Below are 25,586 nucleotides of genomic sequence, written 5' to 3'. Positions count from 1 at the left end.
CGTGATTTGGTATATGTATATATTGCTAAACGATCACCATTAATAGTCTTAGCTAACATCCATTCCTCACCTAGTTATATTTTCCCCCTTTTTTTGATGTTTCTTTTCTTTCTTTCCCCAACACTGCTGTTGTTTTTTTTTTTTTAAGATTTTATTTATTTATTCATGAGAGACACAGAGAGAGAGAGGGAGGCAGAGACACAGGCAGAGGGAGAAGCAGGCTCCATGCAGGGAGCCCAATGTGGGACTCAGTCCCAGGGCTCCAGGATCACACCCTGGGCCAAAGGCAGGTGTAAACCGCTGAGCCACCCAGGGTGTCCCTGTTTTTGTTTGTACATACTGTCCCATCCAAGGTAACTGATGTTGACCAGCTTCCTGGTACTGCTGGTCCTGTTCTAGGGAGGTAGGGAAGGCTGGCTTGTGAAGGCTCCTGTGGCTGTTGGTAATAGAAGGGATCAGAAGGAGACCCAGGAAGATCTTCAGGACAGGTTAACAGGTAGAGGTGTCCAGGTAGAGAAAACAACTCATGCAAAAGCATAGATGTGAGAGTGTTCCAGGTGTGCCCTGGAAGATGGCCGATAGTGTGGCTGATTAGAGAGTGGAGCTGGGGTGTTGATGGCCTTGAATGCCAGAATCAGGGCTTATAAGTCAAATGGGATTTTGCAAAAGTTCTTCTTATGGGAAGAACTTTTGCAAAAAAAGAGAACTCAGCCTGGCCAAGGGGAGTGGAACACTCATGTTAATAGCCATGTAAAGACAATCATTCAGTAGGGCGATGTGCTTACGTTACGCCAGGCATGGTGCTTCCTGTGTATTACCTCCTTTATCCTCCTAAAAACTCACAGGGCAGATAGTGTTTTCATGTCTATTTCAGCAAAGAGGAAACGGAGGTGCAGAGATGTTACTCAAGTTGCCCAAGGCCACACCGCTGGTAAGTGGCAGAGGTAGACTCAAACTCAGGCAGCGGTGGCCAGAGTCTGTGCTCTTGGCCATTGTTTCATCCTTGGCACCGTAACCTCTTAATCTGCAAAACCCGTTTGAAAGTGACAAGGCCAATAGGCAGAATTACCCAGAACCACCATCACCTTCACCAAAGTAATAGTAACAAATATTTAGTGAGAACAAACTGCTTCAACAAAAGCAGTAGTGTGGAATAGTGATCAGGGCTTGGATTTTGCCCTCAGGGGATTTGGGCACAAATCCTAGCTCTGCCCTGCACCAGCTGGACAGGTTACATAGTCTCTTAGAGCCTCAGTTTTCTCAGCTGTAAAATGGGATAATAGTACCTACTTACCTACTCTTACTTAGGGAGTTAAATGAGAAAACAAACCAACAGTGCATAGACCAGCCCATGTTGGATAAAGGTGAAAGGGTGCTGGGGTCAGGAGGAAGAATGTACGAGTTTGAATACAGTGGGGCCTGAGTTGGGATTTAGGGTGGTAACTGAATTCCAAGAGAGCCCTGAAACTGGTTGAAAGGGCACCCCTCTTGCGCTGCCTCCTATGGCCAAGGGAGACAGCCTTATGCCTTACCTGAACTCTGGCTTTGCAAATCGTTGCTTGCCCAGTAGGAGAGGATGGCGATAAAGCTCAGGGCTACCACTTACTGAGTACCTGCCGTGTCCGTGTCCCCGTTGCTCCTTGACTAGGCGGGCCGCTCTCGGGTGTGCACAGGTGCCCCAGACGACTTTAGAGGATTTTTAGGTGGTCCACAGCGACACCTGCTGGACATCGTGCAAACTGCTAGCTCCAGGTAGTTTCTCGTTTGACCGTTGGAACTTCGTTCCTTTGGAGGATGGGGAAACTCGCTAAAGCTGGGTTAGGGGCGGTTCCGATTTAAAGCAAGTATCCTGGGGCAGCCCGGGTGGCTCAGTGGTTTAGCGCCACCTTCAGCCCAGGGCCTGATCCTGGAGACCCAGAATCAAGCCCCATGTCAGGCTCCCTGCATGGAACCTGCATCTCCCTCTGCCTGTGTCTCTGCCTCTCTCTCTCTTTGTGTGTCCCTTATGAATAAATAAATAAAATCTTAAAAAAAAAATAAAAGCAAGTATCCTACAGAAATTACTGTGGCACAGAAAATAAGGGCGGAAATGCCCAACATAATTCCAAGGGTCGAATTGCGCAGACTCCAGCAAGTTCTCATTCCATTAATATGTATTTAGGACTATTCCAGAAGGAACTAAAATAATATTTTTTCTTTCAACTTATGTGTATTTTTCAAGTGGCCTCTAAGTTTTTGGGACATAAATATTTAAGAGTTGTTTTGACCCAAATACTTACAAAACCAGTTAGGTTTTATTTTGGGGGGGGGTGTTTATTTGTTTAGCACACGAGTGGGAGTAATAAAATAATTTCGGAGACACTGAGGGTGCCTTGAATCAAGAAAGTTTGGGATCCCTGCATCATGCTCTTTACCAAACGTTGTCTTAAGCAGCCCTAGGAGACATACCTGTGTTTTATACAGATGAGTCTAGAAAGGCTAACTCACGTGCCTGAAGCCCCCGGGGGTGGGCTGGGGGTCGAATGTGGGAACAGTGAACATTCAAACGAGGTCTGGTGTCCTCTAGGATGCAAACAGTTTCTCCATTTAGATTTGTCTGCGGATTGTGGGGAAGGGCACCCCTTTCTGTTTGCGGAGAAGCAGGGTCATGTTCCTGATGCGTCCCTTCTTGTTCATCCCAGAGGGCCCTCTCCCGGGGACCCGGACGGCAGCGTCGCGGCTGCTGGGGGCAGAAGCTCCCTGAGGCTCTGCACTTCCCCTCCTCCCACCACCACCAAATCCATCAGGAGTCCCAGGCTCAGCCACCAGGCTGCGGGAGGACTCAGCAGTTAGCACTCAAGCGCGGGCAAGGATCCAGGCACCGCCGGTGCCCTCCCTCCGGGTCCCTATTCCAGGTGAAAGTCAGCAGGGGGCAGCGGTGGGCAGCAGCAGCCGCGTGGCCGCAGGGAGGAAAAGCACTGCGGGCAGGGGCGGTCCCCCTCCCCAAGGGGCCGCGGCCAGCGTCCGGCGCACAGGCAGGCTGTGGGCTCTGGGGGATGCTGAGCCAGTCATTTAATGCCTCTGAGCCTCTGTCCTCCCACCCCTCGCCCTGCAGAGGGGAATGCAGGGCCTACTAGGTGGACTTCTGAGAATTTAATCCGTCACTGAAGCCTATACTTAGTGGAGCGCTCCGTATACATGGTCCTTGTGCAGTGAAATTTAGCCGCCTGTGCATCTTCAGCAAATAACTATTGAGCACCTACTGTACCATGAGGCAATGCTCTAAGCTCTGGGACTCTAGCAACGAGAAGACCGACGAAACAGCCCTGCCTTCAGGGAGCTTGCACTGTAGCAGAGGGACACAGAGCATAAATAATACACGGAACACCCAAGGCAACGCCAGAGCAGCACTGTCCCGAGGAAAGAGAGATCGAGCCCCATATGTAACTTAGATTTTTCCAGTAATACTGTTACAAAAGTAAAAAGAAACGGGTGAACTTCATTTCTCTAATTTTTAATTTAGAAGATTTTATTTTTAAAAAAAATTTTAAAAAGATTTTATTTATTCATGAGAATACACAGAGAGGAGAGAGAGAGAGAGAGAGAGAGACAAGCAGAGACACAGGCAGAGGGAGAAGCAGACTCCATGCAAGGAGCCCGATGTGGGACTCGATCCCAGGTCTCCAGGATCAGGCCCTGGGCCCAAGGCGGCACTAAACCACTCAGCCACCCGGGCTGCCCAATTTTAGAACATTTTCATCATCCTGCAAGAAATCCCTATACCCATTAAGCAGTCCCTCCCTCTTCCCCTCCCCTCAACACCCTACCCCACCCTCAACCACTAATCTACTTCTGTGTGGTATGGATTTGCCTCTTGTGGATATTTCCTTTTTTTTTTTTTAAGATTTTACTTATTCATAGAGATGCAGAGAGAGAGAGAGAGAGAGAGAGAGGCAGAGACACAGGCAGAGGGAGAAGCAGGCTCCATGCAGGGAGCCCGACGTGGGACTCGATCCCAGGTCTCCAGGATCATGCCCTGGGCTGCAGGCGGCGCTAAACCGCTGCGCCACCGGGGCTGCCCGGGATATTTCCTATAAATGGAATCACGTGTGGCCTTTGGTGACAGGCTTCTTTCACTTTACATAGTACCTTCAGGGGGTCACTCACGCTGTAGCAAGTGTCTGCGTCTCATTCCTTTTTATGGCCAAATAATACACAGTTGCATGGATACACCACATTTTACTTATGTTTGTCCATTGCTGGATATTTATGCTTCTTCCCCTTTTTGGCTATCATGAATGATGCTGCTGTGAACATTCACATGCAAGCTTTTGCAAGGACATGTTTTTAATTCTTTGGGGGTTGGCATTAATTTTGATTTTTAATATATTGTAGAAAAAGGTTTTCTCAATGACTGAGTTTTTGGATGCCCCCTTAAACAATTTATACTTGAGGCAAGTGCCTGCCTGGCCTCCTCTGGTTCCCACCTTACAAGGCTTGTCCTTTGCTAGCAGTGTGGTTTTGGGCAAGCTGTTCAGCCTTTCAGAGTCTTGGTTTTCTGGTCTGTAAAACAGAGATGATCCCTATACCCACTCACAGCTATTAGGGGGCTACAATGAGGCAATGTCACATTTCCCAGACCAGCACGCAGTCAACTTAAGTCAATGTGTCTTTCCTACAGGGAGGCCTGGTGTTGGGCCTGGAGAGGTGGGTCCCAACATGGCTGTGACCTAGCATTGACCTTGAAGAGAGCTGGCCCACCTGCCTCGAACCTCTTCTTGCTCCAGTTCCCAAGGGAAAGCTGCTCTTTTTTTTTTTTTTCCTTCCCTCTCCTGCCTCAGCCTGAGCCCCCCATCGAAGTCATCCGGGGCGGGACCCCAAGCTGTTACCAAAAGGCCTCTGTGGCCCCCCAACCCTTCCATCCCGGCTGCCCTTCACCCCCTCCCCCCTGCTCCCCCCCCACTCCCGTTGAAGGCCTCGGCTCCCCCATCCCTCTGCACTGCCATGAGGCCTGCACTTTGCAGGGCTGAAGTCCAAAGTTCAGTCCTTTTGCTAAGCACACGGATAAATATGAACCTTGGAGAATTTCCCCAGCTCCAATGTAAACAGAGCGGGCAGGGGCCCTGATTCACTGGCCGGCTGGGGCCAGGGTTGGGGGTTGGGGGTGCCCACGGGGCTTGGTTAGTGGGGTTTGGGGGGGCAGTAGGTGCAAGGAGCCTGGTTTGTGGCTGCCTGCCGGTCGGCCAGCAGGTAGACAGCCCGCTGGGTGGGGGAGGCGGCCGGTTTGGTGGCCCCGGGCCGCGTGGCCTAGTGGTGGCAGAGCCATGGTTTCTAAACTGAGCCAGCTGCAGACGGAGCTCCTGGCGGCCCTGCTCCACTCGGGCCTGAGCAAAGAGGCACTGATCCAGGCGTTGGGTGAGCCGGGGCCCTACCTGCTGGCTGGAGATGGCCCCCTGGACAAGGGGGAGTCCTGCGGCGGCGGTCGGGGGGAGCTGGCCGAGCTGCCCAACGGGCTGGGGGAGGCGAGGGGCTCCGAGGACGAGACGGACGACGATGGGGAAGACTTCACACCGCCCATCCTCAAGGAGCTGGAGAACCTCAGCCCCGAGGAGGCGGCCCACCAGAAAGCCGTGGTGGAGACCTTGCTGCAGTAAGGACCCCTTCCCCATCCCCGGCATCCAAGGAGCCCAGGGACCCCCCCCCCCCCAACTCCTGACTGGACCTTCCTCTGAGTCCAGCTTTCCACGAGCTCTAGATTTTAGCCTGGCTGCCGGGAAGGGCCACAGGGCCCGTCAGAGCTCCGGGCGTCCTTGCTCCCCGGTGGCGGGAGCCTATGAGCCCCTAACCAGGCCCTCTGCAAGTCCCCAGGAGCCAAGGCTTTCAGCCCAGAGCCAGGAAGCAGGCCCGTGGCCCAGGGGAGCTCTGAGATGGGGACAGAGCAGGCACGTCTGTAATTCATGTGCCTGGAGAACCGGAGGGTGGTGGCAATGGTCAGTCACCATGGCCCTTTCTACTCCCCCAACCCTCCCCTCCCTGCTAGGCATTCCAGTTGCAGGCTCTGGGGCCCGGAAGCACTGTTAGTGAGAGGGGGGCCGAGGCTGGGGTTTTAGGGGCTCCCTCGGCCACCTAGGGACTCAAGCATTAAGCTAGGAAAGCCCAGGTCTTACCTGAGGGAGATGGAGCCTAGGGGCAGGACCTGCTCCCCTTTCCTGCACAGCCTCAGCCCCTCCGCCTCACCGGCAGGCACCCTGAGAGGTCTCCCTGTTGTGCACCCCCATCCGCTGCCTGGTTCCCCAAGTCCCAGAGAACTGGGTGGGTCTGAGCCCGATGCCTCCCCTCTCCTCAGCAGAGCTGACCTGGTTACTAATTACCCATGAGCTTTATTATTTCTCTTTTGTTTTATAAATTTATAAACGGTAAAAGGCTCTGATAAGGCCTGTGATCATTAACTTGTAAAGATGGTGGCCTGGGGAGGCCTGGGCCAACCAACCCTCCTACCCAAAGGGGCGGGGGAAAGGGGTCTAGGGGCTGTGGGGACTGCCCTCCCCAAGGCTCCTAAGCTCCAATCCTAACAGCCAGGCCCCAAGCTGAGGTTTCAGGTGCATATGGTCGGATAATGTTGGGATGAACGCCGGATGACTAGTTAGCTAGGGATAACTGCTTCACAGCTGAGGAAACTGAGGCCCAGCGAGGGGAAGTAGCTTGACTAAGGCCACCCACTGGCGCTCCACAGCTGCTCTGCTTGGTGCTCTCAATTGCCGCGGCTGGGCAGTGGGAGAAAGAGTCCCAAACAGACTCTCTATGGGACCTTTTCTGTCCAAGGTCCTGATCCCAGCTTGGGGTGGGGGGAGCCCTCAGGGTCTGCCGGGCCTTGTGAGGGCCTGGGCAGGGGGCAAGGGAGCAGCCAGGGCCCCCTGACTTGGCAGGAAGAAGAGGGCAAAGGGCCCTGCTGCGCTGCAGGGGAGGGGCAAAGAGTCAGGCATTGCCAGACCCAGGGCGAGGGTGACAGGGGACAGGGTGGGGCCGGGCCAGACCTGCTCCGGGGCCCAGATAGCACTGGGGGCTTTCGGGTGGGAGTGGGGGCAGGGGGTGCCAAGGGCCTTTCTTACCTGGCTGGGTGGGGCCTCTTGATCAGCAGCCCCTTTGGTGGCATGGTGAGTAGGGGGGAGGCTTCATCCATAGCACCCGAGGGGGGAGCAGGGGTCAAAGTGCTCCCTGGGAGCCAGCAGAGACCTGGAAGCTGAGGGAGAGCGGGGAGCTGTGGAGGAAGAGGGAGGGCGTGGGGTGGGGGGGGAGATGGAGAGGCCTGGAGAAGCAGAGGAGAGCAGAAGAGCCGGGAGGGCCGAGGGGCTCCCACCCAGCTGGGAGAAGGGGCTGGGGAGAGAGTGAGACACCCCAAGCTGCAGAGAAGGCTGGAGTGCTTCCCGCCTGACCCGATTGGGTTTTCTTTAATGCTAACAGCATGCTATTTACTTTCCATTTAAATTTGAGATGTTGCTATAAATTATCAACCAGCTCCTTGTTCCTGCAGAGTTTATAACTAACTACCTGGGTTACTTATTGTTCAGGTAACAAAAGGGATCTGAAAACGCCCCAAGGGAAAAAAGTGGGGCCTCTACCCTCAGGACCCAGGAGGGAGTGGGGTGGGCACCCCCATGAAAGCCTGGACAGCAGGGGTGGAGGAGCTTAAGGCTGGAAAGGATGGTGCAGAGGCAGGGTTGCCAGTGGACACCATTTCTCTGGAGAGGACGGCGTGTGGGAAGAGGCAGGGTGGGTCCTGCCCCCCACCCCGGTACCTCGTGCCTGAGGCCACAGCAGGAGCCTGAGCTCTTCTCAGACCCCCACCCCTCTTAGTTCACTGTGTGACCTTGGGCAAGTATCATCTCCTGCCTCATTTTCCCTAATTGGCCAGTGAATAAAACTCAAATTCCCTGTCCTGGTTCCCTGACCTCTTCTCAAGGGGCCTCCGTGCCTCCCTCACATCCCTCCAGTTACACAGACTTTGCTGATTCCCACCCCAGGGTCTTTGCATGTGCTGCTCCTTCGCCTGGACACTTCTTTCTAGATCTTCCCATGACCAATGCCCTCTCCTCCTTTTGCTCAAGGGTCATCTCCTCAGGGAGGCTCTCCCTCACTGCCCCCATCTAAAAGCAGGTCCCACCAGAGTCACTCTCTCTTTCACTACCTTCTGTTACTTTCTCTTGTCCCTTAACTTTCCGTACGATTGTTTTTGTCTGGTTTCTAACTCCTGCCATGAAAATAGAAGCTGTTCAAGGACAAGATCTGTGGGGTCTTGTTCACCACTCGTACCCCCGATATGCAGCCCAGTGGCTAAAATACAGCATGAATGAATGAATGAGTGGCGAGGATTCCCTGAAGCCCTGGGGACATCTGCTGTTATGGCCAAGGGAGGAACCTGTACCCAGGGCTCCTTCCTGGGTGTCCTCTTGGGTCCTCCCTGTCCCTGAGCCGCCTGAACCTCAACCTGAGGGATGATGTCCTGGGTCCCCTCCATCAGGCAGCACCAGGTCTTTGAGACCCAGGAAGACAGTGGCCACGGTGGGACAATCTGATATCCCTGACTGAGGCCGACCTGCCCGGGTTCAAATCCCAACTCAGCCCGACCCTGACTCAGGCAGGTGATTTCACGTCCCTGAGCCCTGTGCCCTCCGCAAGGCAGGGATGACAATAGCACTTACCCACAGGGTCAAGCTGCATGCAGGCGCAGTGAACGGTTGCTAGGAGTAATAGTCCCATTTTACAGATAAGCAAACTAAGCCTCAGAGAGGCAAAGTGACATGCCCAAGGTAATTTATGAAGCAGTAAGGCCAGGACTTGGACCCAGGCCCCCCTAATCCCACGCTCTGCACAGCATCCTTGAGGTTGCATGCTGACCACGCTGTCCTTATATTTCTATTTTTATCCTCTAGTTCTCTTTTTATCCTCCCGTCATTCTGCTGTTAACCTCACATCCACTCACTTCCACGTGGTGCTCGAGAGCTCCCGACCACTTACAAATGCGTTAAACTTGTTTTCTCCTCCTGGCAACTTATGAAATTCTTTTGGCCGTGTATCACGGTTGGGGAAACTGAGGCACACAGAGTGTCCCAAGGCCACCTGGTAGTGAGTGGCAGAGCCGGGATTTGACCCAAGCTGGGAAGCTTCTCTGAGCTCCCCCAACCTCCATGCACTGAGAACTCCACTCCCCCTCCAGACTCGTGGCCCTTCCCACTGGTTTCCGAGCTCCATAGCCCTTGGACCCTCTGAAGTCCCAGGGGCCAGCGAGCCAAAGGCCCAAAGTCTTGAACTTCTGATTGATCCCTCCCAGAACCCATAAGAGGTGGGAGGAGGAGATGAGGGCAGATCTTCACGTCTCCTGGGCCCGCTTCCCTCTGATCAGGGCTGGGAGGCCCATGACCACATCATCCCTGATGACGACGATGATGGTGACAAATTGTTGTACTTACTGAGCACTTACCATGTATCAAGCCTCGCTCCTCCCAGGGGCACTGTGAGGCAGGCGTGGGCTTATGGCACCATCCTGAGGAGGCATGTGGCATACACGCGGGAGGTGCTAGGGCACCACGGTGGGAGGTGAACCCAGGTTGGCTTGACCCTTAAACCCACTGGAGAGAAAGCAGGAGATACCTGGAGACATGACGCATTAGTTCTGGGTTGGGGAAACTGTCCTGGGAAGAGTCAGGTCCCTGGAGACTGGGGGTGAGTGAATGTGTGTGGTGGGGGAAAGAGACAGAGTGAACAACAGAGACACATGCAGAGACACACACACAGAGAGAGAAGAGAGGCAGGTAGAGAGAAACTAAGAGATAGAGACACACACACATGGAGTCAAATGGGCAGTGACGGGACAGTACATCTTCAGTTGGAGCCAGGGAGGCCCGGCTGAGAGGAAGCCGAGCTCATTCTCCCCAGGAAGGGAGAAGGCGGGGGGGGGGGGGGGTTCTTGCTCAGCCTGCAGCGGGGGGAGGAGGGAGGCCATCAGGCAGCCTGGCTCCAGAATCAGATAAACATGTTTGCCACGAAGCACAATGCTGGACTTTGTACTGCCCTTCCCTCCTGCCTCTGACTGGCACCCAGGAGCCGGGGAGGGGTGGAGAAGGAGGATCCTAGGAGCCCCTGAATGTGGGGAGGAAGAAGAGCTTGGGGGGAGTTCTGAGGGGTCCAGGCAAAGCGAAATATTCTGGAGTCCCGGCTGGGTCACTGGACCAGTGCTCACCTTTCTGAGGTTCAGTTTTTCCCATCTGCGAAATGGGCATACAAGTAGCACCTACTTCCTAGGGTTATGGTAAGACTAACATGACCAGCCCTTAGCACGGTGCCTGGTTCACGGTAAATACTCAAGGAGCATGATCCTCCCATCTGTCATATGGACGCCGCTGGGGCTTGGCCGTAAGGCTGCTGCCCAATGCAAGTGGGACCATCCCCGCCTCCCTCTCCTCCCCACGCGCCTGGGAACTGCTGCTGATAAAAAGGAGGGAGTCATGGGGCCCAGTGCTGTGCCCTCACCCCTGAGAAGGGCATCGTCAAGGGGGCAAGGCCAGGCTGGCTCTTTGGGAAGGAGAGAAGGGGAGAAGGCAGTACGGGGTGAGCTTCAAAGTACTGGGGATTTGTTTACTGTTTGTTTCCTTACAGTTAAGTTTTAAATGCTCTATATGCATGTATAGCATATTATATAACATTATAGTATGTCGCATATTTTAAAGATTTTATTTATGTATTCATGAGAGAGAGAGAGAGAGAGGCAGGCAAAGACACAAGCAGAGGGAGAAGCAGGCTCCATGCAGGGAGCCCCATATGGGACTCGATCCCTGGTCTCCAGGATCACGCCCTGGGCCGAAGGTGGCGCTAAACTCCTGGGCCACCGGGCTGCCTGCATATTTTAAAATTACAGGAAAGCAACTGCAGACAGTGTCCCTCTCTCCGTGTCCCCAGTACCCCATTCCCATCTTGAGACAATCAGTGTCGCTAGCCTCTTCTGGGTTCTGGTATTTCACCCAAATGGAAGCAAATATGTAGAAATCTTGGGCGCCACTTCAGATTTTACCCAAACAGCACAGCAGACCTACCAGACCGTTCTGCCTGGGTGCAGGCTGAGCTTCCTCAGCGCGTTTTAATGGTTGCAGTGCCTGGAGGCACCGCACACAGTACCCTTCTGCTGTACACTTAGGTTGCTTCCGATATTTTGCTGTGGCAAGCAACATGGTGATGAACTGCCTCTGACACATGCCCTTTGTCACACGTGCAAATGTTTGGGAGGTCCCAATCCTAGAAGCAGATTGCTCAAAGGGGTGAGAACCTCATGCTTGGAGCCACACAGAGCTGGCATCAAGCCCCAGCCCTGCCTGTTTCAGCACTGTTGTACGGAGCTGCTTTCATCATATTTGTAATCGGGCTCAGGAGAGGACCAGGGCAGGAGAGGAGGGTCGAGCCAGAACAGGAGACGGAGAGAGAGAATTCGTGTAGTGTAGGCAGTCAAGCCTGTCCCCCCGCCATTCCCCACAGTGAGCAGAGGACAGGAGTGTGATCGTAGATGGCTGCAGATCCCTTGAGTTTCTCCAGTGAGAGGCTCTCAGCCCACAGAATGAGATTCGGGTTCTCAAACACACATGTTTTTTGTATGAAGCCTCTGAAGACCAGCCCCGTAACTCCGTCACCTGGACCTGGCTGCCCCTGTGCTGTAGGGAAACTGGCCAGGCCGTACAGGCTGGGGTTTAGTGCAGATTTTCAGGAGGTGTCTTGACTCTAGGTGATTTTTACCCCATAGATTGACTTAAAATGGAATCCCTTCAGGTGGAAAGGGACTGCTGGGCTGGCTTTGTGACCTTGGGCAAAAGATACAAGCACTCGGCATTAGTTAGAGAATCACGTTTCTCTCCTTGTTTTCAGACCCATTTTTTCCCCAATAGATCTCCCTCACCCATCCATTCATACAGCCATGCCCTTATCCCCATATCCATCTACCCCTTCCATCCATCCATCTACTGTCTATTAATCCATCTATCCATTCATCTATCCACCCATCCACCCATCCACCATCCCATCTACCTACCCATCCACCCATCCAACCATTCATTCATGCATTCACCATGGACATACATTATGTCAAATCCATTTTGGGTGCTGAGAACCGTTCCTGCCCCCACAGTGTTTACAGCCTCTCCCAGTGGATAAGACATAGTCACAAATAACACTTCCAGGTAGGGTGAGGGGAGGATCCTTAAAGGAGGTACAAAGGTGAGGACAACCCCCACTCCCAGGGCTCACGGGCCCCCCAGCCGTGCCTGCACCACTCCCGCACCCCCCTTGCTGAGTAGGCTCTGTCTTTGTCCTCTTAGGGAGGACCCGTGGCGCGTGGCCAAGATGGTCAAATCCTACCTGCAGCAGCACAACATCCCACAGCGGGAGGTAGTCGACACCACTGGCCTCAACCAGTCACACTTGTCCCAGCATCTCAACAAGGGCACCCCCATGAAGACACAGAAGCGAGCTGCCCTGTACACCTGGTACGTCCGCAAGCAGCGAGAGGTGGCCCAGCGTAAGTAATGACCACAGCCCCGTCCTCCCTGGCAGGGCCCCGGACTCTCTGCAGCTCGGGGGTGGGGACTGAGAGCTTCTCCACCACATTACCAGACTGGGTGCTTGGGGGGAAGTCAGAGGGATTCAATGGGCACTTCTTACCTATTCTGTGCAAGGCACTCTGGGGAGGGAGTAGGTTGGTCCTCGGTATTTGGAGGTGGATGAATTAGATCTCTGTCTTCTGGGAACTCTGCGTAGAGGGGAAGCCGAATAGATCATTATGATACAGTGAGACAAGTATTATAATATGACAGAAACAACAGTAACAGCTGGTGTTTGTGGAACATTCACCACGTGCCAGGCCCAGTGCACAGTAGTACTACATAAAATATTTCAAAATACTGAGCCAGCAGAGGACCAGAGAGTAATCTGTTCTTCCACAGGGAGGCAGGGGCATCAGGAGGGACCACACAGAAGGAGAGCTTTCAGACTAAGTCTTAAAGTCTGAGTGGAGTTTTGGCCTATGGAGATGCAGGGAAGGGCGTTTTGGGCAGAAGGAGTGGCCCAAGTAGAGGCTCAGCGACAAGGGAGGGTTTTCTTACTGAGACTTCACACCCCACAAAATCCCAAGTGCACTTTCACATTTTTGAGCCTATGTGTAAAAAAAAGTTTTTAAATTTCTTTTTAATTATCCAAGTTATTTTTTAAAAAGGTAACACAGGGGCACTTGGGTAGCTCAGTGGTTGAGCATCTGCTTTTGGCTCAGGTAATGATCCTGGGGTCCTGGGATCGAGTCCCACATCAGGCTCCCCACAGGAAGGCTGCTTCTCCCTCTGCCTGTCTCTTTGCCTCTCCCTCTCTGTGTCTCTCATGAATAAATAAATAAAATCTTAAAAAAAGGTAACAAAGTTTCAAAAAATAGGAGAAAATAGAGTTTACAATAAAAATCAGGTGTCCTCCTAAAGGACATTCCCAGTCTTATGTATCCTTCCAGAGATATTTTATGCATATACTAGCAATAAATAATATATTTTTTTTCTCTGCTCTTTGAAGGGCTGCTAGCTATTCCGCTATTTGGAGGTACCATATTTGTTTAACTGGCTCCCTACCAAAGTACTTTTAGGGTTTTTCCAATGTGCTGTTATAACCAACTGCTTCAGGGAACATCCTTCTTTGTATATATTTGTGTTCTCATGAGACAGTGTCTGTAGAGTAGTTCCTAGATGTGGAATTCTGGGTAAGAGAGTAGGTACTTTAAAATCTTTGCTAGATATTCCTGTAGTCCTTTATGAAGACATGGTCACAATTTGCATGTTCAGTAATTAAAAAAATAAGCTTTTCTCCCCGTGCTTCCTAAACATTTACTAAAATATTAAAGTTCTCAAATTAACATATTGGTTTGCACACTCATTAATATTCATTTATTTACTTATTATTTATTTTTATAAGCTGGAAAGTTTTCTGGGTCTTTTTTTTTCAAGTTGGAAAGTTTATTAAAGTGAAAAGTGGGTAGTCCTGGTGGCTCAGCGATTTAGTGCTGCCTTCAGCTCAGGGTGTGATCCTGGAGAACTGGGATCGAGTCCCACGATGGGCTCCCTGCATGGAGCCTGCTTCTCCCTCTGCCTATGTCTCTGCTTTTCTTTCTGTGTGTGTCTCTCATGAATAAATAAATAAAATCTTTTTTAAAAAATAAAGTGAAAAGTACACTATTGAGATATGAGAGCAGGTGAGCTTGAGAAAAAGAGCAAGCTACACCTCATTTAATATTTATTAAGTAATTAATTTAATTTTTAATTTTTAATTTAAAAAAATATTTTTAAAAGACTTTATTTATTTATTCATAGAGACAGAGAGAGAGACAGAGAGAGGCAGAGACACAGAGGGAGAAGCAGGCTCCATGCAGGGAGCCCGGGTATCCAGGATCACGCCCTGGGGTGAAGGCGGTGCTAAACCGCTGAGTCACCCAGACTGCCCTAATTAATTAATTTTATTAATTTTATTTAATTTTATTTTTTTATTAATTAATTTTAAAATAATTTATTTATTTGACAGAGAGAGAGAGCACGAGCAGAGGGAGTGCAGGCAGAGGGAGAGGGAGAAGCAGGATCCCCACTGAGTAAGGAGCCTGACTCGGGGCTTAATCCTAGGACCCTGGGATCATGACCTGAGCCAAAGGCAGACACTTAACTGACTGAACCACCCAGGCACTCCTAAATATATTGTTTTAAAGATTTATTTATTTATTTGAGAGACAGAGTACAAGTGAGAGGGGCAGAGGGAGAGGGAGAGAGTCTGAAGCAGATTCCACACTGAGCGCAGAGCTGATGAGGAGCTGGATCTTAGGATCCTGAGATCATGACCTGAGCTGAAACCAAAGTTAGTCACTTAACTGACTATGCCACCTAGGGGCCCCTATTTATTATTTTTAAAAGACTTTTTAAAAAGATTTTATTTATTTATTCATGAGACACACACACACACACACACACACACACACACAGAGGCAGAGACACAGGCAGAGGGAGAAGCAGCCTCCACGCAGGGAACCCGATGCAGAATTCGATCCCAGTGCTCCAGGATCACCATCTGAGCCAAAGGCAGACGCTCAACCACTGAGCCACCCAGGTGCCCCCCACCCTTTTTAGTATATGTGCAGCTGAAGCGAGCATGTGTCCCTAATTTTTTTATGTGTCCCTAATTTTTAAAGATTTTATTTTTAAGTCATCTCCATACCCAATGAGGGGCTCCAACTCACAATCCTGAGATCAAGAATCACAAGCTCCACTGACTGAGGCAGCCAGGTGCTCCACCTCATTTTATATCTGTTGAGCATCTGCTACTTACCATTTTCTACTGAATGCAAAAAGCAACTTTTAAAAGCTGTGATGATCGTTTATATAATTTATTTTTTAAAACTATGATATAGGTAGGGGCACCTGGTTGGCTCAGTTGGTTAAGCAGCCAACTCTTGATTTTGGTTCAGGTAATGATCTCCAGGTCATGAGATTGAGCCCTGAGTTAGGCTCTGCGCTGGGTGTGGAACCTGCTTAATAACATTCTCTCTCTGTCTCTCCATCTGTCCTTCCCCAACTATGATATTAGTATTATCAAGGGGCTGATTACAACATTAAGTTAATTGGGGAGCCTGAGCGACTCAGTTGTTTAAGTGTCCAACTCCTGCTTGCAGCTCAGGTCCTGATCTCAGGGTCCTGATATGGAGCCCTGTGTCAGGCTTCATGCTTGATGCAGAGTCTGCTTGAGATTCCCTCTGCCTCTCCCCCTGCTTGTGTGCCCTCTCTCCTTCTCTAAGATAAATAAATGAATAAAATCTTAAAAAAAAAAAACCAAAAATTCATTTAGGTTAATTAATATTTACTGAGAAGCCACCATGGTGAAGTGTTAATATTTTCTTACAAAGATGATCATGGGGCGGCCTGGGTGGCTCAGTGGTTTAGTGCTGCCTTTAGTGCAGCCCAGGGTGTGATCCTGGAGACCGGGGATCGAGTCCCACATCGGGCTCCCTGCATGGAGCCTGCTTCTCCCTCTGCCTGTGTCTCTGCCTCTCTCACTGTATCTCTCATGAATAAATAAAAAAATAAAATCTTTAACAACAACAATAAAAGATGACCATGGATTGCTTATTCATGCAGAAATAGCGACACACACTGAGGCCTGAGGAAACTGTGTCTTCACCACCTGTACCTGCCAAAGGAATCCTTTGGGTCTCAGGTGGCTGGGACTGTGTATGACATACTTTGAAGGCACTCTCACTAAAGTGTTTTTAGAAAACTGGCATGGCTTTAATGTATGCTTCTTAGCAGGTAAAACTTAAATAACACGTAACAAACTCTTCATTTTAGAGTAAGTGTAGACTTTCAGAGCTTCCAGGCAGATAGTACAGAGAAATCCGGTTTATCCCAGACCCAGTTCTCCCTATTATTAACACAAGTATGGGACATTTGTCACGATCAACAAACCAACACTGTCACACAACCAGTCAGTCCATACTTTATTATTCAGATTTCCTCTGTTTTCCCCTAATGTCCTTTTTTCTGGTCCAGGATCCCATCCAGTTGTGGACATACTACATTTCATAGTCATGTTGCCTTTGGTTTCTCTGGCTTATGACAGTTCCTCAGATTCCTTCCTTGGTTTTGATAGCCTTGACAGTATAATTTTTTTTTTAAGCTGAAATGTTTTAGTTTTCTGGGCCAAGTCACAGTGTCTGGTACTCCAGATCTTGGTCCGGCCTGCTGCCAGGCAAGATGGCCAACCGAGTCAGTGTGAGTGGGCACCCGAACCTCTGCTGCTGAGGATGTTGGAACCTGATGTCAAGCAGGCTTCTAGGGGCTTCTAGGGTTGGTTGGCTTTTGGTGAGTCTAATCCCATCTCTCCCCAGAGCACTGACGCTGGCTTCTGCCTGTTGGCACTCAGATGATGAAGGCACTGCTTCTGCATCATCCCTGGCTCATCTTTCTTGCCTCCCCTCCCATAAAAAATGTCTTTCCATTTATCTGTTCTAGTCTTTTGATTGCTTGCTCAGAGATCATCAAATGGTTTCCATTAAAGTGGAACCACCTGAGAAGGGCTGATTGGGTCTCTCCTCTCCTGGCTAATCCTTGTATTTTAACTATGATTTATAGGTCCAAAAAGTTTAAAATAGTTCTGCATGTACTCAGGAGATGTGGCTTGGTTCTACTGTGCAGCCCTGGAAAGATATTTGGCCTCTCAAAGCCTTAGCTCTTCATCTGTAAAATAAGATAGCAAACGTGTTAAGTCTAAACAAATGCTAATACTTTCCTGGAGCCTTGTATTGAGAAGGATTATGAGCTTGTATCTTGGGGCAGTAGAAAACTGTGCAGGAGTTGATTAGCAATGTCTGCCTGGGACACAGGTTAAGACAGTGGTGGTATTTGTGCTGTGTGTCATCACTGGATTAGAGGATTTCTAAGTTCTAGCCATAAGCTTCTTTGGCTCAACACCCTGAAAATGAGAAAGAATCAGGCGCATGGTCAGATGAACTGAAGTGGGGAGGTGGGAGTGACCAGCATCCTCCTCATGGCTCTCTGTGCCTACAGAGTTCACCCACGCAGGGCAAGGTGGGCTGATTGAAGAGCCCACAGGTGATGAGCTGCCAACCAAGAAGGGGCGGAGAAATCGTTTCAAGTGGGGCCCAGCCTCCCAGCAGATCCTGTTCCAGGCCTATGAGAGGCAGAAGAACCCCAGCAAGGAGGAGCGAGAGGCATTGGTGGAGGAGTGCAATAGGTAGAACGGTTGGTGGGTTAGCAGGGCTGGTTTGGTCTGGGCCGGGGCAAGGCTGGAGAAAGGTGGCTCAGAGTTCTGAGGAGGCTCCGCAGTCCTTGAGAGCTCCTGCTGTTGGCCCAGGGGCACTCAAATCCTGCTCAATGTCTGGAACCTAGTCCCATTCCTAGTATCCACTCCTCACCTGCCCAAGCAATCCTTGAGTGGCTGCTCATCTCTGTTCCCCCTCATTACTACCCTTTGGCTATTTTGCTCACTCTATGAATGGAGAGACTAAAAGAGGCTCAGACACTTGCTCAAGGTCACCCAGCATAACTGGGATTGGAACCCAGATCTGATCTGCTGGCTTTAAACCCTAAGGTAGAAGCCTACTTCTCAGAACTCTCTCCCCTACCTCCAGCCCCAGGAGAGGGTTCCTCTGAGCCTGGCCTGGATGCTCATGACTGGCCATTTCTGCAGGGCGGAATGCATCCAGAGGGGGGTGTCACCATCGCAGGCACAGGGGCTGGGCTCCAACCTTGTCACAGAGGTGCGTGTCTACAACTGGTTTGCCAATCGCCGCAAGGAAGAAGCCTTTCGTCATAAGCTGGCCATGGACACATACAGCGGGCCACCACCTGGGCCAGGCCCGGGCCCCACACTGCCTGCCCACAGCTCTCCGGGCTTGCCCCCACCTGCCCTCTCCCCTAGTAAGGTCCACGGTGAGTGCTGTGGTGGAGGGAGGGTTGAAATAGTGGGTAGAGGGGACATGAGGGTAGTCTGGGGAGCTGGGGAGCATCACGCCAGCGGCAGTAACCACCCAAACCTCTTAGCATTACAGCTTGGTTCCTTATCACTCCCCTCCACTCGTTACACTCCTCTGTCCAGTCCTTTCATCTCCACCCCAGCAACCACTCCGTGACCTTCCAACCAATCCAGCCTAACTTGACTCAGGTCACGTCCCCTTAAGTCACTCATTTAAGAGCAACTCAATTCAATTCCTTTCAGTTCAATTCAATTCAATTCCATTCTGTTTACCTCATTACAATCCAATAGAGTTGCTTTAAATTCCACTCAGTTCAACTAAACATAACCCAAGGAAATTACTTTCATTTTGTATGACTCAGTTCAATCCAATCCAATCCAATCCGATTCAATTCAATTCAATCCAATTCAATCCAATTCGATTTGGTTCCATTCAGTTCAACTCCATCATGCTCAATCTAGTTCAATTAATTTCGGTTTCAATTCGACTAGATTTCATTTTGTTTGACTAATTGCCATTGTTTCTATTCAACTCTGTTCTCTGCAGTTTCATTTCAACAACTTCAGTTCACTTTGACCCAGATGTCTTTCATTGCACACCTATCGCCTACCACATATAGCACTGGCCAGTGGGGGCCATGGAGCTAACAAAATGCAGGTCTTGCCTTCAAGGCGTCAGAAGCAGCCAGCCCAGGACCAGGCAGGAGGATGCTCAAGTGGTTTGCTGGCTGCACATGGAAAGCTGGGGCAAGTGGTCTAAGCAAACTGATGCGGTCTGGAGTGATGGGAGCCACAGAGGGCAGAGAAGTGGGGGGGGGGGTTGCTGAGGCTGGACGCTGCTCTCATTCCAGGTGTGCGCTATGGACAGCAAGCAACTAGCGAGGGGGCGGAAGTGCCTTCGAGCAGCGGTGGTCCCTTGGTGACGGTGTCTGCGCCCCTGCACCAAGTGTCCCCCACAGGCCTGGAGCCCAGTCACAGTCTGCTGAGCACCGAAGCCAAGCTGGTGAGTGTCACCACACCCCGCAGGCAGGGAAGACCCTTCCAACCTGACCTTCCACCTTCCCTTGGCTGGGAGATCCTGGAGTGGTCCCCAGGGAGACAGTGTGGGACCCCCACCCACACTCAGCTTGGTTTCCCCTCCAAGGTCTCAGCAACTGGTGGCCCCTTGCCCCCTGTCAGCACCCTGACAGCACTGCACAGCTTGGAGCAGACCTCCCCAGGCCTCAACCAACAGCCCCAGAATCTCATCATGGCCTCACTTCCCGGGGTCATGGCCATTGGGCCTGGTGAGCCTGCCTCCCTGGGCCCCACGTTCACCAACACGGGTGCCTCCACCCTGGTCATTGGTAAGTTGGTGGGCATGGGGGGACACCTGGGTGGGAGGGCTCATGAGGCTTCCACAGAATCCAGAAGCTGGAGGAGCCACTGGGACTCATTCATTCACTCATTTATTCATATACTTATTGAGTGCTTGCACTGTGCCAGGCACTATGCTACATCAGCGATACACAAGTGAACCAAACACACCAAAATCTCAATGACTCAAGTGGGGAGGTAGACAGAAAACATAATATAGACATTAGATAATATCTTGGAAAGCAAAATGTCTATGGGAAAACCAAGTGGGAAAAGAGGGAGTCAAAATTTTGTAGATTATACGGTTTTTTGTTTTATTTTTTTAAGCCCAAGAAGACTTTATTTGGGGGTACCATTATGCAGAGGCTGAATATATAAGACAGGGAGCTGCTGGGAGAGGAGCCCAGAGTTAAGCTGCAGGGCCTTTGCACTGCTGTGGAACCCCAGGGCCATGGGATCCTAGTTTGACAGCCCCTGCCCATATGATGTGTTAGAGGCTCAGAGTGGTGGAGTGACTTGCCAAGACCACGTAAGTTAGTGACAAGTCCTAGGGCGAAGGGGTCTCCTGGTTCCCTGTCCCCTTCCCAACAGGAGGCCTGGCTGATTCCTGTTCCTCCCTCTCCAGGCCTGGCCTCCACTCAGGCCCAGAGCGTGCCAGTCATCAACAGCATGGGCAGCAGCCTGACCACCCTGCAGCCAGTCCAGTTCTCCCAGCCGCTGCACCCTTCCTACCAGCAGCCACTCATGTCTCCCATGCAGAGCCATGTGGCCCAGAGCCCCTTCATGGCCACCATGGCCCAGATTCAGAGCCCCCATGGTGAGTACTCCTAGCCTCATGCTGGGGGAGTGAGTGGGAGGGGCTGAGGGTCTGCGAGCATGGGGGGAGGGGAGGTTGGGGGGAGATAGGGAAGCTTAGCAGCTCTTGTGGTCTGTGTGTGTGTGTGTGCATGCGCTCAGGGCACACATGTGAGCACCTCTGTGCTGAGGGGGTCTGCAGGGGCTCAGATTCGTATCTGTGGGCGAGAACATGTTCCAGCGTGTGAATGTGTGTGGTCGTGCACACACACGAGTTTCCGTGAGTGGAGGTGCAAGTGGATGTTCATCGGTGTTTGCAGGTGCACAAGCCACGTGTGGGAGGAGAGGTCATAGTCCTTTCTCTGAAATGCACGGGGCCACGTGTGTCTCAGAAGTCCCACTTCTCAGAATTTAGAAAGGTGGTAGGGTGCATCCACCATATATTCTATCACACTCCGCACAGGGTTGGGGCAGCATCTTGTCATCAAAGCCCTGGGATTTCTGTGGCCGAAGGTAGAATGCCACGAGGTGGGTTAATAAAGACTTTGCGTAACTTCACATCAGGGTCGGGTCAGAGTTTGCCACCAAATGAGCTCTAGTGCTACTGAGTTTACGAAAATCTGTTGGTTTTCAGACCTTTCTGGAACTTGGCATTGAGAGTAAGGGACTGTGGACCTGTCTGTGTGGGTTTGGTTGAGTGCCTGTACTTCCGTGTGTATGGTTTTATCGGAGTCACGTGAGAATATGTGGTTTATGTACTTTTCTCCTGGCGCCTGAGTGCATTTTGGAGGGTCTGGGCTGTAGGTGAAACTTTGGATTACATTTTGGAGAGGTGTCCTGGGGGTGGAGCTACGCTGTCCTCTGCTCTGTGCACCCACTAATGGGGGTTGCCAGCCTTTCCCTCCATGGCCTGTACTTAGTACAATAGCACCGTGCCTCCCAGCACCTGTCATACCTGTGGTTCCCAGGTGATGGGTGTGGGTTCCTGGGCCTCCACCAAGCCAGCCTGAGCAGGGTCTTGTAGTTGGGGAGAGGATCTAACCCCTCTAGCTGGAGCTCCCAGTTCTGGAAATCTGTCCTGAGTCCCTAACCACTGCTCCACTGCCCCACTTCCCCCAGAGCACCCAGCTTTGAGGCCTTCTTGGGAGGGGTCCAGCCTGGCCCAGGATGCCATGTCTTTATATCCCTCTCTCTCCTCCCTCGTGGCCAGCCCTCTACAGCCACAAGCCCGAGGTGGCCCAGTACACCCACACGGGCCTGCTTCCGCAGACCATGCTCATCACCGACACTACCAACCTGAGCGCCCTGGCCAGCCTCACGCCCACCAAGCAGGTAAGGCCCAGGCCGGCCCCCCCTTGATCAGGCCCCTCTGCAAAGTGCTCCCATGGGGAACTCAGGAGGCTGCTCTGTCCCCCCAGGTCTTCACCTCAGACGCCGAGGCCTCCAGTGAGTCCGGGCTTCATACACCGGCATCTCAGACCACCACCATCCACATCCCCAGCCAGGATCCTGTTGGCATCCAGCACCTGCAGCCTGCCCACCGGCTCAGCGCCAGCCCCACCGGTGAGCAGCCTTTCCCTGCTCCCTCAGCTGGGGAGGAAGGTGTGTGCCACAAGCGGGAGGGCACCCTGTGCTCCCCTGAAGTCAGCCAAGAGGGGTACGAAACCACAGGAAAATGGGCCTATCTTACAGGAATGTCTCGTTGACTCTGTTGAGGAAAAAGATTAATTGAAAGAGGCAGAGGGTACTGATGAGGAGTACGCGGGGCTGCCCGTGGGGCCAGAAGCGGCGCACAGGCGTGTTGGTGTGGCTCAGGGCTTAGCCCTGTTTGAGTATGTTGCCCACATTTAAAAGTTAGCTTTCACAAAGAAATCATGGTTTCTGGCTTTTCTTGGAAAATTGTGGAGACTCATGTTCCCATGTAGTGACAACAGAGTGTGGGCTCTCTGGGTCACCACATCCCACTTGACCCATTCGGTTCAAGTCCCTGATGCCCTGCATCTGCAATGATGAAGAGCAGGCCCCTGGAAGTCAGGCTGCTGGGCTCTGAGGCCGCAGGGAATCACTTGCTAAGTACGTGACTTTAGGCCACTACCCTGCTCCCCACTCCCCTCCCGGAGCCTCAGATTCCTTCCTCCAGTGCTAGTGGCTGCAGTGACAATTGCTGAGGGATCCATGGGCCAGGCTCCATGCTTCATCCAAGGGACACATGTCATCGTCCCCATTTTACAAATGAGAATTTGCACACTCAGGAGGTGAGGGACTTGACCTTGCCTCTGACAGTGACCAGGTGGCAGGGCCAGGACTTGAACCCAGGTCCAAACTCAGAGCCCATTCTTTTAGCCACTGGAGTCAGCCAGGGTTCTGTTTGAGACACAAGCCAACAGGAATACAGTGTTGACCCCTGAATAACACGGGTTTTGAACAGCCTGGGTCCACTTGTATGCTGATTTTTTTTTGTAGAGCACAGGACTGTTAAAAGTACTTTCTTTTCCTTAGGATGTTCTTTTTTTTTTTCTTAAAGATTTTATTTATTTATTCATGAGAGACACACAGAGAGGCAGAGACACAGGTAGAGGTAAAAGCAGGCTCCCTTTGGGGAGCCTGATGTGGGACTTGATCCCAGGACCCTGGGATCACGACCTGAGCCAAAGGCAGATGCTCAACCACTGAGCCACCCAGGCGCCTCTCCTTAGGATGTTCTTAGTAACATTTCTCTAGCTTACTTTGTTGTACGAATACCACGTATAATACCTAGAACACGCAAAATATGTGCTGACTGTATATGTTACTGGTACGGCTTCTGGCTACTAGTAGGCTATTAGTAGTTAAGTTTTTGGGGAGTCAAAAGTAATATGCAGATTTTTGACTGTGCAGGGGGTCAGTGCCCCCAACCCCCACACTGTTAAAGGGCCAACTGTATATACACAAGTATATGTAAGAAACTGGCTCAGGTGCCTGTGGGATGGCAAGTCTGAAAGCTGTAGGGCAGACCAGCAGGCTGGCAACAGAGGTAGGATTCCTTTTTCTCTAGGGAACCACAGCTTTTGTTCCTAAAGCCTTCAAATGATTAGATGAGACTCCCTCATGTCTTCAAGAGAAATCTCTCACTGTTTCCAGCCAACTGATTATAGGTGTTAACCACATCTACAAAATACCTCCACTGTGACACTTAAATGTTTGGTTCAATGCCTGTACTATAGCCTAGCAACGCTGACGCATAAAACTAACCACACCATCTCACCAGGGCTTCTCAAATGTTTCCACTAAAATGTTCTGAGGAGGCCACTCACTGTGCGGCCCCAGAGCCTGGCTGGGGGCGTTGATGAGACCCAAGCATAGAGGTTTGGTTTTGGAGTTCTGGTTATCTGCTGCAGTTCAGGGGATGGCAAGGCCTCGTGTCCTCGGTGCCAAGAACCCCTTGGGATAGGTGGGCGAGGTGGGGTCAGGAAGGGCTCGGCCGGCAGCCAGCTGTCTCACTCGCCCCTGCAGTGTCCTCCAGCAGCCTGGTGTTGTACCAGAGCTCCGACTCCAACAACGGCCACAGCCACCTGTTGCCATCCAACCACAGCGTCATCGAGACCTTCATTTCCACGCAGATGGCTTCATCCTCCCAGTAACCATGGCAACGCCTCCCAGGGGCTGGGCCCTGCCTGGAGCCTGCCTGGCCTACTTGGGGGGTGACTGGGACATCTGAGCCTGTGACACTTTCACTGCCACCGGAGTGCAGCCTGAAAACTGTGCCTTGGTTCCCAGCCTGCTCTGTCAGCGTCAGAAAGAGTTCCAAGGCTCCCCGACCTCAGGGGGGCTGCTTCAGTGCCCAAGAGGGGACTGTGGAGAGCTGGGAAGCAGAGCAAGACACAGGAGGGACTGTTCCTGGTGCTCAGGGTCAATCTTGTCATTTGGAACACAAGGGCCGGGCTTTGGACTTGGGGACCCTGGTGCCCCCAGCCCATGCCTGTGGAGAACCCCAGAACCCTCAAGGATACTCTGGCAGTTGCACTTCTCAAGACATGAGGCTGTGGAGCTGTGACTCACTGAGCTCCAAGAGGCCCAGGATCAACACAGCCCCATCCTGTCACCTGTGTCCCGATCAGGCCCCTCCACCCTGCTCCCCTTCTAGCTATAGTCCCACATGCCTGTTTGTACCTACCCTGCCCCCAATCGCATGAACATTCCCCAAGTGGTTCCTCTGTGCTGGGGCCTGGGGCTTGGATGCAACCCCCTGGGAGAGCTCGAGCTAGCAGCAAAAAGCATGCAGGGCTCTCCAGCTTTTCTCGTGCTGAGCCATCCCTCTCTGCAGCCTCTTGGCCGTCCGTTCTCCTGGGTATCACACCTTCTAATGCCAGTCTGGCATCTTGCCTCTGTGGGAAAGACCCACTCCGGGCTAGGAAATCATCCCTGCCCCATAGGAGCCTTGCGACTGCGCCTGGTGCTGTCAGGATTCTGAACAACAGCTCCTCTGGCCTGTGGGGCCCTGCAGCCCCTCCCTGGTTTGGGGAAGAAGCTGCTGAGCTTGGAAGGCACCAAGGCCTGAGCAGGTGGTAGATCCGAGGGGCCGAGAGAAAGGAAAGGAACCAGTGGAGAGAAGCCACTTGCATGGACAGGATTGTCACTGGGCTGGCTGAGGGATGGGGAGAGGTCCGGGCAGTTCCCAGCCACACCCAGGCCCCTGAGGTCCCGAGTGCCACCAAGAGAGACAAGCCAGCTGTGTAAACCTGGGGCTCTGTGACCTCCTCTTCCTGGGGCTGCTGCAGATAACCTGGCTTGCAGACTGCTCCCATCCTGGGACTGAGGAAGGGGCCAGGGAAGAACCAGCGACCCCTGCAGCTTGCAGCCAGCTAAAGGCAAACCTGTACATTTATTTAACTTTTAGTAAAGGAAAGGAGGAACAGAAGAGTGGAAATGAGTAG

The 25,586-nt window shown here is 51.9% G+C and overlaps 1 protein-coding gene across 3 annotated transcripts in view; it reads left to right on the top strand.

The window, feature by feature from the left end:
* Nucleotides 1-4,952: 4,952 nt before the first annotated feature.
* Nucleotides 4,953-25,586, top strand: part of HNF1A (HNF1 homeobox A) — a 29,981-nt gene continuing 9,347 nt past the window's right edge. Inside the window, exons 1-10 of one of the 3 annotated variants that reach the window (XM_055323030.1) lie at nt 4,953-5,629; nt 12,336-12,535; nt 17,595-17,781; nt 18,238-18,479; nt 19,374-19,525; nt 19,667-19,868; nt 20,504-20,695; nt 21,884-22,005; nt 22,092-22,236; nt 24,166-25,579. In XM_055323030.1, coding sequence (XP_055179005.1) covers nt 5,304-5,629; nt 12,336-12,535; nt 17,595-17,781; nt 18,238-18,479; nt 19,374-19,525; nt 19,667-19,868; nt 20,504-20,695; nt 21,884-22,005; nt 22,092-22,236; nt 24,166-24,293 — 1,896 coding nt within the window. In that variant the 5' untranslated portion in view covers nt 4,953-5,303 and the 3' untranslated portion in view covers nt 24,294-25,579. Of the gene's footprint in view, nt 5,630-12,335; nt 12,536-17,594; nt 17,782-18,237; nt 18,480-19,373; nt 19,526-19,666; nt 19,869-20,503; nt 20,696-21,883; nt 22,006-22,091; nt 22,276-24,165; nt 25,580-25,586 lie in introns of those variants that run through there. The other 2 variants (XM_055323028.1, XM_055323029.1) reach the window with 2 other exon arrangements.

This window comes from Nyctereutes procyonoides, unplaced genomic scaffold (assembly GCF_905146905.1).
Source record: "Nyctereutes procyonoides isolate TBG_1078 unplaced genomic scaffold, NYPRO_anot_genome, whole genome shotgun sequence".
NCBI classification, from domain to species: domain Eukaryota; kingdom Metazoa; phylum Chordata; class Mammalia; order Carnivora; family Canidae; genus Nyctereutes; species Nyctereutes procyonoides.
This window is presented reverse-complemented; position numbering and strand designations above follow the sequence as displayed.